At 39.4% G+C, this 12,678-nt stretch overlaps 1 protein-coding gene across 7 annotated transcripts in view; it reads right to left on the reverse strand.

Moving 5' to 3' along the window:
* Window positions 1-12,678, reverse strand: part of USP15 (ubiquitin specific peptidase 15) — a 132,996-nt gene that overhangs the window by 31,237 nt on the left and 89,081 nt on the right. Inside the window, exons 1-2 of one of the 7 annotated variants that reach the window (XM_037887646.1) lie at window positions 6,319-6,456; window positions 3,641-3,732 (exon numbers count right to left, since the gene is read on the reverse strand). The exons of 4 other annotated variants lie outside the window; for them this stretch is intronic. Coding sequence is in view for 1 of the 3 variants with exons in the window: in XM_037887625.2 (XP_037743553.1) it covers window positions 7,872-7,886 (15 nt within the window). In the remaining 2 variants the exon portion in view is untranslated. Of the gene's footprint in view, window positions 1-3,640; window positions 3,733-6,318; window positions 6,457-7,871; window positions 8,017-12,678 lie in introns of those variants that run through there. 2 more of the 7 variants (XM_037887625.2, XM_037887640.1) reach the window with 2 other exon arrangements.

Consider the following 12,678-nt stretch of genomic DNA (forward strand, 5'->3'; position numbering starts at 1 on the left):
GACCTATGAGTTAGTCCAAGACTTAGTTAGTCCAAGACTAGGTGTTTTAAGCTAACAATACTGCTGAATACATATTGCTGCTCTCGAAAGGAAAAACAGGTCATGACAGTGCAAATAACATGATGCTCACTGAAATTCTGTAGCTCTTGATGTCAACACACCTAAATCTTATAGCAGCATCACAGGACAAAAAACCAACCAACCAAACAAACAAAAACAAACACAAAAGCAAAACCTTTCTGAAGTAAGGTTTACCTGTCTACATGGAGCTTTGGCAAATAAATAATCACACAGAATTTTATTTACCAATCCTGTGTTTCTTTAGAGGACTCAGTCCCAAGGATACAAGTGATCTGCCACCGCTGATGCTCCCAAAATACCAAGTGACATAGAAGAATCAAAGATTGCTGTTTATCCTATGTTAATATCTCCATGCCTCCAGAGGAAAAAAAAACTTCTGTGGAGAGCTACACAATCTTTTGTTTTTTTAACAACTAGAAGAACGAAAGATTCTTCAGTCATTAATTGCTCAAAGCCAAGAAATGGTTAATACAGGTCTATGGCTAATGCATATTTTTGCTCCTGAATGACAGAACTGGTAGACTACCTGGACACTGGAGCCACAAATATTGAAGATATTTCTTACAGTCAGCGGTAGCAGACAGCTAATGGTAGAAAAGGCTCAGCCCTTCCAAATGCAAGCCCACCAGATCAGCAGGCATAGCTCTGCATCCTGTGGTGCCAGAGCCAGCTTAGCACCGAGCTGCCTGACTGCCGAGCAGAAGGACAAACAGGGGGAGTCCCCAGAGCACTGCAGCGGGATGAGGTGAATCTGTGGGGCCCCATAGTGATGCCGCAGGCAGAGTCCATCTTGAGCACAATCAGCATGCAGCAAGCCAGCCCCAGCCCCTGCCCCAGCCCCATCCCTGGTGCAGTCGCAATGACTCCATTCCTGTGAGGGGAGCTGGGGTTAGTGCCAGCGAGGGAGAGAGGGAAGAAGTGAGACGGAGGTGGAAGACGGAGCCAGACACAGCCAACTGTGGCCACCAGCACTGCCACACAGCTCCCTGCGCTCCCAGCCCCCCCACCCCATGGATCTCCACAATCCCCTTACCACAGAACCCCAAATAACTCCCTCTCCACAGACTCCTACCCAACCCCCAAATAACCCATCTTCCCAGCCCCTGCTTAAACCCATCAAACTCCAATAACTCATCTCCAAACACACCCAACCTCTTTGCACCCTCCAAATAAACCCACAGCCACCACCCCTTATATAAACCCAAACCCCACAGAACCTCCTCCTGCCACAGCCCCCCCACTGATCTCACCTCTCCACCATCCCAACTCCCATCTCCCCAAATGTGCCCATAAAACATCAGCTGCCAACCCCCTGCCACCGCTCACCGTCCCAAGTCCCATTCCCCAACAAACCCACCTCTTAAAACTTCCTCTATAGTCCCCACCATCCCTTAAACCACTTCCCTTGCCCAACCTCTCTCTTCTCCCGATGCCCACCCATACTTACTCCCGCAGTGCCCTTCTGCTGCCCTCCCAACACAGAAATCCATATACCTTATAAATCACCCCAAATGCCTCCAAGTCCTGGCTGCACCCACCCCTCTCCCTTCTTCAATGGCTCCAGTTCCCTATGGCTCATCTGGAACCCCCCGCCCTCCAATCCCTTGAGCCCTGGTAACAGCATCTTTTCTTCACTTTGGAGTGTTATGTGGGGCTGGTGATCCTTCCCCCCCATCCCTTACCCTGTTGGGGAGGTGAGATGGCTAGTCCCTCATCATTCGGAGCCTGCCACAGCAAGTCTGAAAGTGGCAAAAGCCAATGAACCAGAGCGTGGAGCTGGGTCCAACAGCAGCTGCTACTGCTGGATGAGTGTGTGGTTGGCTCATTTTCCTTCTACCCTTCCACCATGGGCTCTTCCCTCCACACCAGGCTGGGACAGAAACTGCAACACCCCCTCACCTCAGAGAGCAGGATCTGACAGTTTTACTCAGCCTCCTGAAAGAATGTTTTCACCAGCGGTCCATGATTACACCACTTGACTAGGAGATGAAATTGGTATATACACACACTAATACAACTTAAACACTGTCATGGCTAGCAGGTTTAAAATGCAACCTTTAGGTATCTGTTTATAAGTCAATACCCAAAGAAGGGAAGAGAAAAGGTAGGAAGCTTTCCAAACAAATGTACCAATGCTTTTTTCCTCCTTAAAAAGTAACCAGGCAACTGTTGTATGAGCACCACTGATCTTAGAAAAGTCTGATAAGGAAACATCTGTTTCAAATTTTCAAGGGATAAAAGAAAAAAAGTCAACAGTAATTTTCTATTCTTTTTCAATGAATGTAACGAATTGGTCAGAGCGCATAGATTCCACTGCAGTGTGAGATCCTTAAAGCATCTGTGATTTAGTCTATTTTAGGTAACCCCATGGGATTTTTCCATCAACAAACCTCAACCTTACACAAGAGATTTTTTACTACCACTATTCTGTTGTCATACTAGAAATGTAATATATTGTTGGCTACTAAAACCAATTTATTATGCAATTAGGGCATATGCAAAATTTGGTTGTTACCCAAGTGTCACATACTTCACCTAAGATAAAAAAGTAGCTCTCTACATCAACTTTCAGAGCAAGTTTCTATTGCAACTGTGTAGCATATGTATTTCTTTATAAGGTGCACTAACAAATACATGCATCATTTACTAGTACTTTTTTTTTTTTTTAAATAAATATCTTGGCAAAGTTACCTGGGATCATGAGTAACTCATGTAACTGAACCCTCATTTGTCAGCCAATATAATCTTATTATACAAATCAACTTGTGAATATTCAGAGCCATGTCACCAATTGCCTTGAATCCTTCTGTCTATGGGCAGTCACGCTATTAATTCATACAATTAAACTGGAATTTTCCCCAGTACCTGGAAAATAGCCGACACAATCCCCTTCAAAAACAAAGTTGTTTTTTGTAATGTGGAATTTGAATCACTTCCTTTCAGTGCAGTTGCTCCACAATTCTCAAGAGACCAAATATGCTCAATACTTTAGTAAATCAGTAACAAGAACAGGAAAGAAAACAAGCTTAATTTTTTAATTACTTAGTGTGAATAGTTTAATATCTTTGCTAACGTGAACAAAAATGCATAGTTTTTTAAGACCTCAATCAAAAGAAGTGATTCCCCCTTGTTAATCATAATTTCTAATTGACTAGTTTTAAATTTAGGCACGTCCAGATCAGATACATTAGCTGAGGAGGATTAACACAAACTAACAATAAAAAATTATCCTGTTTCCATCCGTCTATTCCAGTGAAACACTGCAATTTTGTGATGAAGCTGCCTAGCTATGAGCAAAAAAGCATTTCTCTCGGGGCTCAAAATTGAAGTACAAAATTGTTTTTTTAAGGTTAAAGTCCAGTTTGCTTACTAGCCATGAGTAACCATCTATCTTTTATACACTATCTTAAGAAGCAATCCAGCAGTTAAGCCATATTCAAGTATAGTGGTTTCTATTCCAGTTCTGCACCCAAAGGTTGCACAAGATCAGAGGAAAACAACTTCCTTTGAAGCCTACAAAATGCAATTTTTGCAATTCAGATTCACCAATCTTTCTTGCCTTTTCTCTTGTGAAGTCAGGTGGACAAAGCAGTCAAAGATTGTTACTTGTGCTTGTTCAGCTTTTCTTCACGTGTCCTAGTCAAAGCATTTCTAGAAAATAAAGGTAAAGAAGCAAACTTTCTGGATGTCTCATCTTTTGTACAGTTACAGGTACAGTAATGGATCTTCACAAAAATGAATTTACAGATGAGAAATATTTCTGATATCAGCCAAACCTCAACAGTTTTAAAAATTCAGTTCAGAAGCTTATCTGAATATTTTGGGTGATTAAGATTCTAAAGGCAGAACCCAGTGCTCACTTATTATTTTGCATTAAGAAATCAAGAAATGTGTCTGGTTGAGACATGACATTCTTCCTCAGCAAGAATGAGTGAATGGGTGAGATAATTTGCCTTGGTGCTTTTTCAACATAAGACTGCTTTGGTGGCAAAGACAGGAGTTCTAGGTTTGGGGAAACCAAACAAATGTACATTACAGTCATCTCTTGATCCTCTGCATTGTGATCAATAATGCATCTAGTCATAGGTACAATTCTATTTGGTTGACGGAAATGTTATAGTGGAAGGTTACTAACACTACCACCACTTGCTGGCATTGGACATGACACCAACATTTTTAGGAAGTAGGTTAAATAAAATGCAAGAGTCCTCATCTTTTTCTGCAGCTTCAGTTAGGAGAGGTTTGTCTGGGAAGCAAGTGTCTAAAAGAGCAACTAACATAATTTTTGATGTTTGGAGACTTGAATGTGTTTTTCATGGCAGAATGTGGTGCTAAAGGTGCATTACTGGGAAATACAGAGCACGCTTCTGAAGTCTATGGCAGACAACCACACTTGATGATGCAACCAGAGATACTGGAATGAGCAGATATTTAGGACTATGACACCACTTGTCTTTCATCTAACTAAAGACAGGGTGGTAGATTTGGAATGTCAAAGCGTTTGATTGTGCAGACAGAGCTGAACATGGAATGTGATCAACAAAACCAAAAAGATAACAAATTAAGTTCCAATCTTTATACTATTTGGACTTGTACCCATGTTTGTTATTACTAAGTGATTTTATCACTTAATATAAAATTGTGTTTTGGAATGCTGTAGATGCAAGTCAATAGTTTTCCTGGATTTGCTGAAACAAAATATTTATTGATTGAAATGCATTTGTTTTAATTGTAGAATGCTGTTAGCATTTCCACAATTCCCTTTTCATAGAGAAATCTTTGAAGCTTGTGTCTTCCGGAGATTTTACTTTTTAAATTATGCCTACTCTTTTTTGGCAAACCGTTTGTTGTGCCTTTTTTTTTTTTTTGGTTTGATGGAGTGGGCCTACAATGCATTCAAACTGAAAGAATGAGGTATCTCTCCACAATTAATCTAAGTAAGTAGAAGATGACAAGAAAAACCTGGGATTTCTCAGGGGTTTTTGTTAACTAGTTTTGTCTTAGTATTTCAGAACCAATAATTGACAAACAGATTCTTGCAGGATCCAACTTAAGAGTTTGTAGATGGTAGTGAATAAGGAAGTGTTCTTTACCCCTTCACGTAACACAAGAAACTGGTGTCACTCAATGAAATTAACAGGCAGCAGATTTCAAACAAAAAAACATAAGGAAATACTTCTTCACACAAAACAGTCAACCTGTGGAACTCGTTGCCATGGGATGTTGTGAAGGCCAAAAGTATAACTGGATTAAAAAAAGAATTAGATAAGTTCATGGAGAATAGGTCCATCAATGGCAATTTGCCAAGATGGTCAAGGATGCAACCCCATGCTCTGCGTGTTCCTAAACTTTTGACTGCCAGATGCTGGAACTGTCTGACAGGGGGCAGGTCACTCAATAATTGCCCTGTTCTGTTCATTCCCTCTGAGGCATCTGGCACGGGCCACTGTCAGAAGACCAGATACTGGGCTAGATGGATCATTGATGTGATCCAGTACAGCCCCTCTATGTTCTTAGTTCTGGTTTAGCTGAAGAATTAGTAAACATATTTACACATATTGCCTACTAACCTATATCTTTAACTTGATGTGCATAGGGCTGGAAGGGGTCTCCTGGATCATCTTGTCCAGTACCCTGCTGCAGGCAACCTTGTCATATAATCCCATTCATAAATGTATCAAGTTCCATCTTAAAACTACTTTGGTTGTTTGCCCCCAACTACTCCTTTTTGAGAGGCTTTTCTAGAACCTCACTCCTCTGATGGTTCGAAACCTTCTTATTCCCACCCTAAATTTATTCATGGCCAGTTTATAACCATTTGTTCTTGTGTCAACATTTAGCTTAAATTGCTTCCCCCCCCAAGTGTTTACCTCCCTGATGTATTTATACAGAGTAATCATCAGGGATTCTAGTTTTCAATGATAAAGACCCAAAAATTCTCCGATAACGCCCCCCATCTGGATTTTTTTCACAATTAAAATGAAAAGCTGAACTTTACTTTCCCTAGCCACAATACATATAGGTATCAGTTGAATACAAAGATTTATTGCTATATTTAAAATCTTTAAGCAAGTAACTTCGAAGCCTACCAATGCCAATCATTATAATGAAATAAAATATAATTGCAATGTATTTCTTACATATACCAAGTACTTCTGTCTATATTCTATATTTTCAGATTTTTTTTAAATACACAAAAATAAAGTGAAAATCTGCTTTTATATTAACATTACTCACTTTATGAGTTAGTCCTGGTTGTTAAAATAGTGTTGCAGCATTCCAGCCACATTTTCGTCTTTCAGACACTGGTGCTGAGCACAGAAAAGAACCCCAAGTTGGCTGAAACTTCTTTCCACGTCAGCTGAATCTACAGTCAAGTTGGAGGAGAACCACTGCATGTTTTGCCAGGTTGGGAATGTGATCTTCAACAGCCACCCATCAGTAAATGGGATCCTCAATGTTTCCAAATGCGTCTTTGGCAATCCCTAAATACACTAGCCATTCCACGTTGCATTCTTCGGACAGCTCTAATTGCGGTTTCACTTTCATAACCTGTACAAGCAGCAACTATTTGGTTAGGATCTAGTGCATGAAACAACATGGAGAAAATCAACTGCTGGTTGTTTATTTTTTAGGTTGTACTGTCTCAGTTTATCAGCAGCACTTTGAGCAGCTGCAGATCCATTCGCATTATCAGTTGATGATGTAAGATGCTCCACCCATGAAATTAACTCAGTTGTTTTGTCGATGATCAGAGCAATTGAGTTTCCTTTCAGGTCATTGAGAAGGTGCTGTGTGTCCTCTTCAAAGAGAGTTGGTAAATAACGGGAATACAATTGATCTGATTTGGGACTGGCATTACCTCTCAATGTTTGCTCAAAAAATCTCTGACAACGGCTAAATCAATTTTATGCAGAGGAATGTCTTTTACACACATTCAAACAAAATCTGAAAGTGACAGTTTCATGCTGTTGTAAAATGCTAGAATGATCCAGTCACAGTGCATTGTTTCTTTACTGGAGTCGATGGGCCTGCTGTTTCAGCCTCTTGCTTTAATTTTTTTTCATTCAGTTTATGTTTAGTGCTTTCCTTGTGTTCTACAATTGTCTGCCTTCAAATGATCTACAGTCTTGTTGCATCCAGTACAGAACAGCATATTACCATCAACGTGAAATTTGTCCTTGCCAAACTCAGTGACACAGTCTTTAGGGGTGATTTTTAAAGTTGTCAGCATCTTTTCGTAACTTTAATTATTCACGTCTGGAGGCTGAAGTGAAATTTGAGATGCATTAAAACACAAACCCCTAAATGCTGTTGAGTAACCTCTATATGCCAAAGCAGTTTATTGGTGTATGTTTAGCTATGTAAATTTAAAGTGCAATCAAAAATCAACCATGAGGGGGAGGTTGTGCAAACTGAATAAGTAACACTGATACTTTCAGTAAAATTTAGTTAATATAGGTTTTTATTTTTTTCACAAAACGTTCAATCTAAAGATTCTCTGTAAAAATGCAAATTCCGTGTTTTTTGTGGCAAAAGGATTTCTAGGATCCCTGGTAATTATATCACCCTTTTAGTCTTCTCTCATATAGACTTTTCAGTTCTTCTGATCATCCTAGTAGCCCTTCTCTGCACCTGTTCCAGTTTGAATTCATTTTTCTTGAACATGGTGATCAGAATTGCACACAGTATTCCAAATGAGGTCTTACCGATGCATTGTACAGTGGCATTAATACTTCCTTACCTCTACCGGAAATACCTCATCTGACACATCCTAGTATTGCATTTACCTTTTCCACAGCCATTTCACATTGGTGACTCAGTCTTCCTACGGTTCATGTCTTTCTCCTCCATTGCTTTCAAGTAATGAGCCTCAGTTTATAGCTGAAATTCTGGTTATTAGGCTCTTAAGTACTGTTAAATTTCATCCAATTTATTTGACTCCATGCCTCAAGGTCATCCAATTCTTCCTGTATAATATTCCAGTCCTCCTCTGTATTGACGATGCTTCCCAGCTTTGCATCATCAGCACAGGACTATAACAGGGTTTAAAAGAGAACTAGATAAATTCATGGAGGTTAAGTCCATTAATGGCTATTAGCCAGGATGGGTAAGGAATGGTGTCTCTAGCCTCTGTTTGTCAGAGGGTGGAGATGGATGGCAGGACAGAAATCACTAGATCGTTACCTATTAGGTTCACTCCCTCTGGGGCACCTGGCATTGGCCGCTGTCGGCAGACAGAATACTGGGCTGGATGGACCTTTGGTCTGACCCAGCATGGCCATTCTTATGTTCACGCTTCATTGGCACACTCCTCCTTTTTGTGCCAAGGTTACTAATGAAAATATTAAACAAGATCTGTTCCAAGACCGATACTTGAGGAACTCCACTAGTAGAATCATAGAATATTAGGGTTGGAAGAGACCTCAGGAGGTCATCTAGTCCAATCCCCTGCTCAAAGCAGGACCAATACCAACTAAATCATCCCAGGCAAGGCTTTGTCAACCCGGGCCTTAAAAACCTCTAAGGATGGAGATTCCACCACCTCCCTAGGTGACCTATTCCAGTGCTTCACCATCCTCCTAGTGAAGCAGTGTTTCCTAATATCCAAGCAAGACCTCCCCCACTGCAACTTGAGACCATTGCTTCTTGTTCTGTCATATGCCACCACTGAGAACAGCCTAGCTCCATCCTCTTTGGAACCCCCACTTCAGGTAGTTGAAGGCTGCTGTCAAATCCCCCCTCACTCTTCTCTTCTGCAGACTAAATAACCCCAGTTCCTCATAAATCACGTACCCCAGCCCCCTAATAATTTTTGTTGCCCTCTGCTGGACTCTCTCCAATTTGTCCACATCTTTCTGTAGTGGGGGGAACCAGTGCTGAATAGAGGGGAATAATCACTTCCCTCAATCTGCTGGCAATGCTCCTACTAATACAGCCCAATATGCCACTGGCCTTCTTGGCAATGAGGGCACATTGTCTACTTATATCCAGCTTCTCATCCACTGTAATCCCCAGGTCCTTTTCTGCAGAACTGCTGCTTAGCCAGTCAGTCCCCAGCCTGTAGTGGTGCATGGGATTCTTCCTTCCTAAGTGTAGGACTCTGCACTTGTGCTTGTTGAACCTCATCAGATTTCTTTTTTCCCAATCCTTCAATTTGTCTAGGTCACTTTGGACCTTATCCCTACCCTCCGGCGTATCTACCTCTCCCCCCAGCTCAGTGTCATCTGTTTAGTGTCATCTGAGGGCGCAATTAATCCCATCATCCAGATCATTGATAAAATGTTGAACAAAACCGGCCCCAGGAGCACTCCTTGATACTAATCCCCCACCAGCCGGAGAATTCTCCTTTCAGGAAAACCCATGTCTCCCTGTTAGCCACTTCCTTAACCACGTTAGAATTTCAATCCTAAACCCCATATTCTCTAGTTTAACTAATAATTTCCCATGTTTAACCATATCAGGTGCTATACTGAAGTCCAGACAGATTAGATGTACTAAATTTCCCCTTAAATATACTTACTATTCTTGCTTTTCTTCAGTCATATGGTACCACATCCAATTTGATATATTTATTAAAAATGCTCACTACTGAACTTGCAATTTCTTGTGCCATTTGTTGCAGTATTTTAGGATGGAGATTATCCAGCCCTGATTTGAGTGTATTAAACTCTTTGAGTTTTGCTTCCACCTTGAATGTGGTAATTTCCATTTCTATGCACGCTTTTCCATTAGGTATCCTGCCTTTGCCCCCATGTGCTACGTTGCCATCCTTATTGGAAACGGATATAAAGTATTCATTTAGTTTTTGGGACATAACCTAGATCACCATTAGTGTTCTGGTAGATTTTGCTTATTTTGGCTCATCAACTGGTTGTGGTCATTGATGAGAAACAGTCAAACCAAACCAAATTAGTACCAAATCCAAATAAAGTCTTTTACTTGCTTCTTTGTAGACAATTAAGTGGGGATAATATTTCTTCTTTGGCTCCATAAGGGAAAAATCCAGTCCCAATACATAATGTTACTCAGAGTATCCACAAAATCCAACTCCTTAAAGCAAGATTTCTCACAGATGTGCTATGAACTAGACACATCATGCATAATAGATCCTTCCTAATTTGCCTGGTAAGAAACAATGCCTACATGAAAGACTATGTATTCTGAGAAAATGCTCAATCTCAGATAAAAATCACAAAAATTCTAAACAAGAGTCACATTATTGGCTTGTTTACATAACTGTAGAGAACTGGGGCTCTACTTATCTTATAGTTTTAATTCTGTTCTAAATCAGTGGGGAAACCTTCCCTCCAAGCATGCACTTTCCAATTGCTTTGATTAAACATATGAACAGAACTTTTAGGGGAAGGCTTTACCTAGAGTCTCTCAGCTTCTGATCCAGTTAAGCAATAGTAGTTAACTGAACTGATAATCAAAAGAAATAAATAAGATCTTCCTTTTCTCTCCATCTTTTTACAATTGTAGGGCTGTCTGGGAGTTTTTTAAAACATCCTTCTCAAACATGTTAAATCCCAAATCTGCTACCTGTTGTCTTCTATTTAGTAGTCTCACCACAAGTCACTAGGGTGTTCTTAGAGCTCTGAGAAGAACAACAAGGCTCTCAGTCTTGCCTTCAGGAGCAACTGGAGCAACTCTGAAGCATAGAAGTAAGGGTAGCAGTACCGCAATCCCCCCTACAATAACTTTGTGACCCTGCAGGACACCTTTTCTGGTCAGGACCCCTACAGTTACAATACTGTGAAATTTCAGATTTAAATACCTGAAATAATGAAATTTACAATTTTTAAAATCCTATGCACATGAAATTGACCAAAATGGACCATGAATTTGGTAGGGCCCTATTCATAACTTCCTCTGCTTTAAACATTTCCACTGGAGAAATGGACTAAGTAATCTTTCCCAATCTTACATATCAGTAGTAAGATCACACTAAAGAAAGACTGGCATATAAATTTTTTTTTAAAAAAAGGGTTTTGCACTGCATGACACTGCACTATCGGTGTGATAGGCTAAAATTGTTGCATCTTTCATTGAGACACAGAAGATTGACGTAGCAGAGTATTTCAAGAGTAACTTCACTTATCTGCATTTTTGTTTACTTCACATTCAGCAAGACTCTTGGGAACTCATTAAAAATAAATTATTTATGAATTTCAATTTCTGCCCATTGAGTTTCAAGTCGGAAGGAATTCGCTCCAAAAGTGTTCTACGTATCCTGACCTTTTACCAGTACATCAATTGTTATTTACTTTGTTAGATTTGTATTTTGTGAACTTAATAGCTCAAGTTTGCTTATTGATATATTTCTTATTGAAATCAGGGTGCTGTTTACTAAAGCCTTGTTTTCTGGGATCCTTGTATTATTTGATACATTTCAATTAAACAGGTCTATCATTAACTCTTTCAATGCTATGGCATTATCAATAAACAAAGGCAGAATTTAAAAAAATCAAGTTAATCACTAATAAATACTGCCATTTAAAACTTGCTACTGCTCTCTTGGGTCTCCATTTTCTTGGGGAACGTTTAAAGAGGTTGTGACTGTAGCAGAAACCAAACTGTTTGAAAATTCTAGTTACCAATACACGCTATATTCAATACCTCCACAGGGCTACACATGCTTTGGCACGTAGCTCATTTACATCCATAAGCAACAAGGTGATTTTAAAAGATTATTAGGATTGAGGGTCTAAGGATTCAGTTTGCAAAGAAGAGGGAAAGAAAGTCCAAAACATAATCCACAGTAGAGTGATTTTAGATTTATAGATAAAAAAGGCTATACGTATAAAGTAATATCTATATTGCATATTATATTATTCTCATTTTTTATTCTTAGTCTTTTTGCCTAAGATTGTGTATATGCCTAAAGTTACTATATAGGAATGCTTTTATAAATATAAAAGATACAAACAAAAAAAGTTTAATAAGGAAACCATTTTAACTACTTATTTTCTTTTAATCTTTTATTTTTATCAAAACATTCCTATCCAGTAACTTTAGGCATTACACAATAGCAAGAGACAGACCTGATCTACATCAGATCATGTTCTTCTTTTACAAGAGGTTTTTTTTGTTTGTTTTTTTGTTTTGTTTTGTTTTTTTTTTTAAAGGGGGAGAAAAGTAGAAAGATATATCTAAAAAATTTTAAGAGAAAAACAAAAAGGTAGGAGCAAAATCTATCCATATATTTTAAGTTTTCATTAGAAGTGATCAGCAAAATAAATTTTCATATAGACTATTCTAGAATAATTTCATGGACAGATACTAGCACTTAAGTCGTTAAAATGGTAGATACTGTTAAAGTAGGTAACAGGTGTAAGAGTATAGGCACGTCTACACTACAAACTTAAACTGACCTAGGTTACGTTGATGTACAGCCACTGCAGTAATCAGTCTGTGAACCTGACAAAAATGACAGCCAACAGCTAACGTAAGCAACCCCCAGGGTCTATATGTACACCATGTTGCCTTAACTACACCGACATAAGCCTTTCACATGGAAACAGAATTATGTCGTCGCTGTATTAGGGCACTTACATCAGTGAAAGCAAGGCTGTAGTGTAGACACGGACATAA

The sequence above is a fragment of the Chelonia mydas genome, chromosome 1 (assembly GCF_015237465.2).
Source record: "Chelonia mydas isolate rCheMyd1 chromosome 1, rCheMyd1.pri.v2, whole genome shotgun sequence".
NCBI lineage: Eukaryota > Metazoa > Chordata > Testudines > Cheloniidae > Chelonia > Chelonia mydas.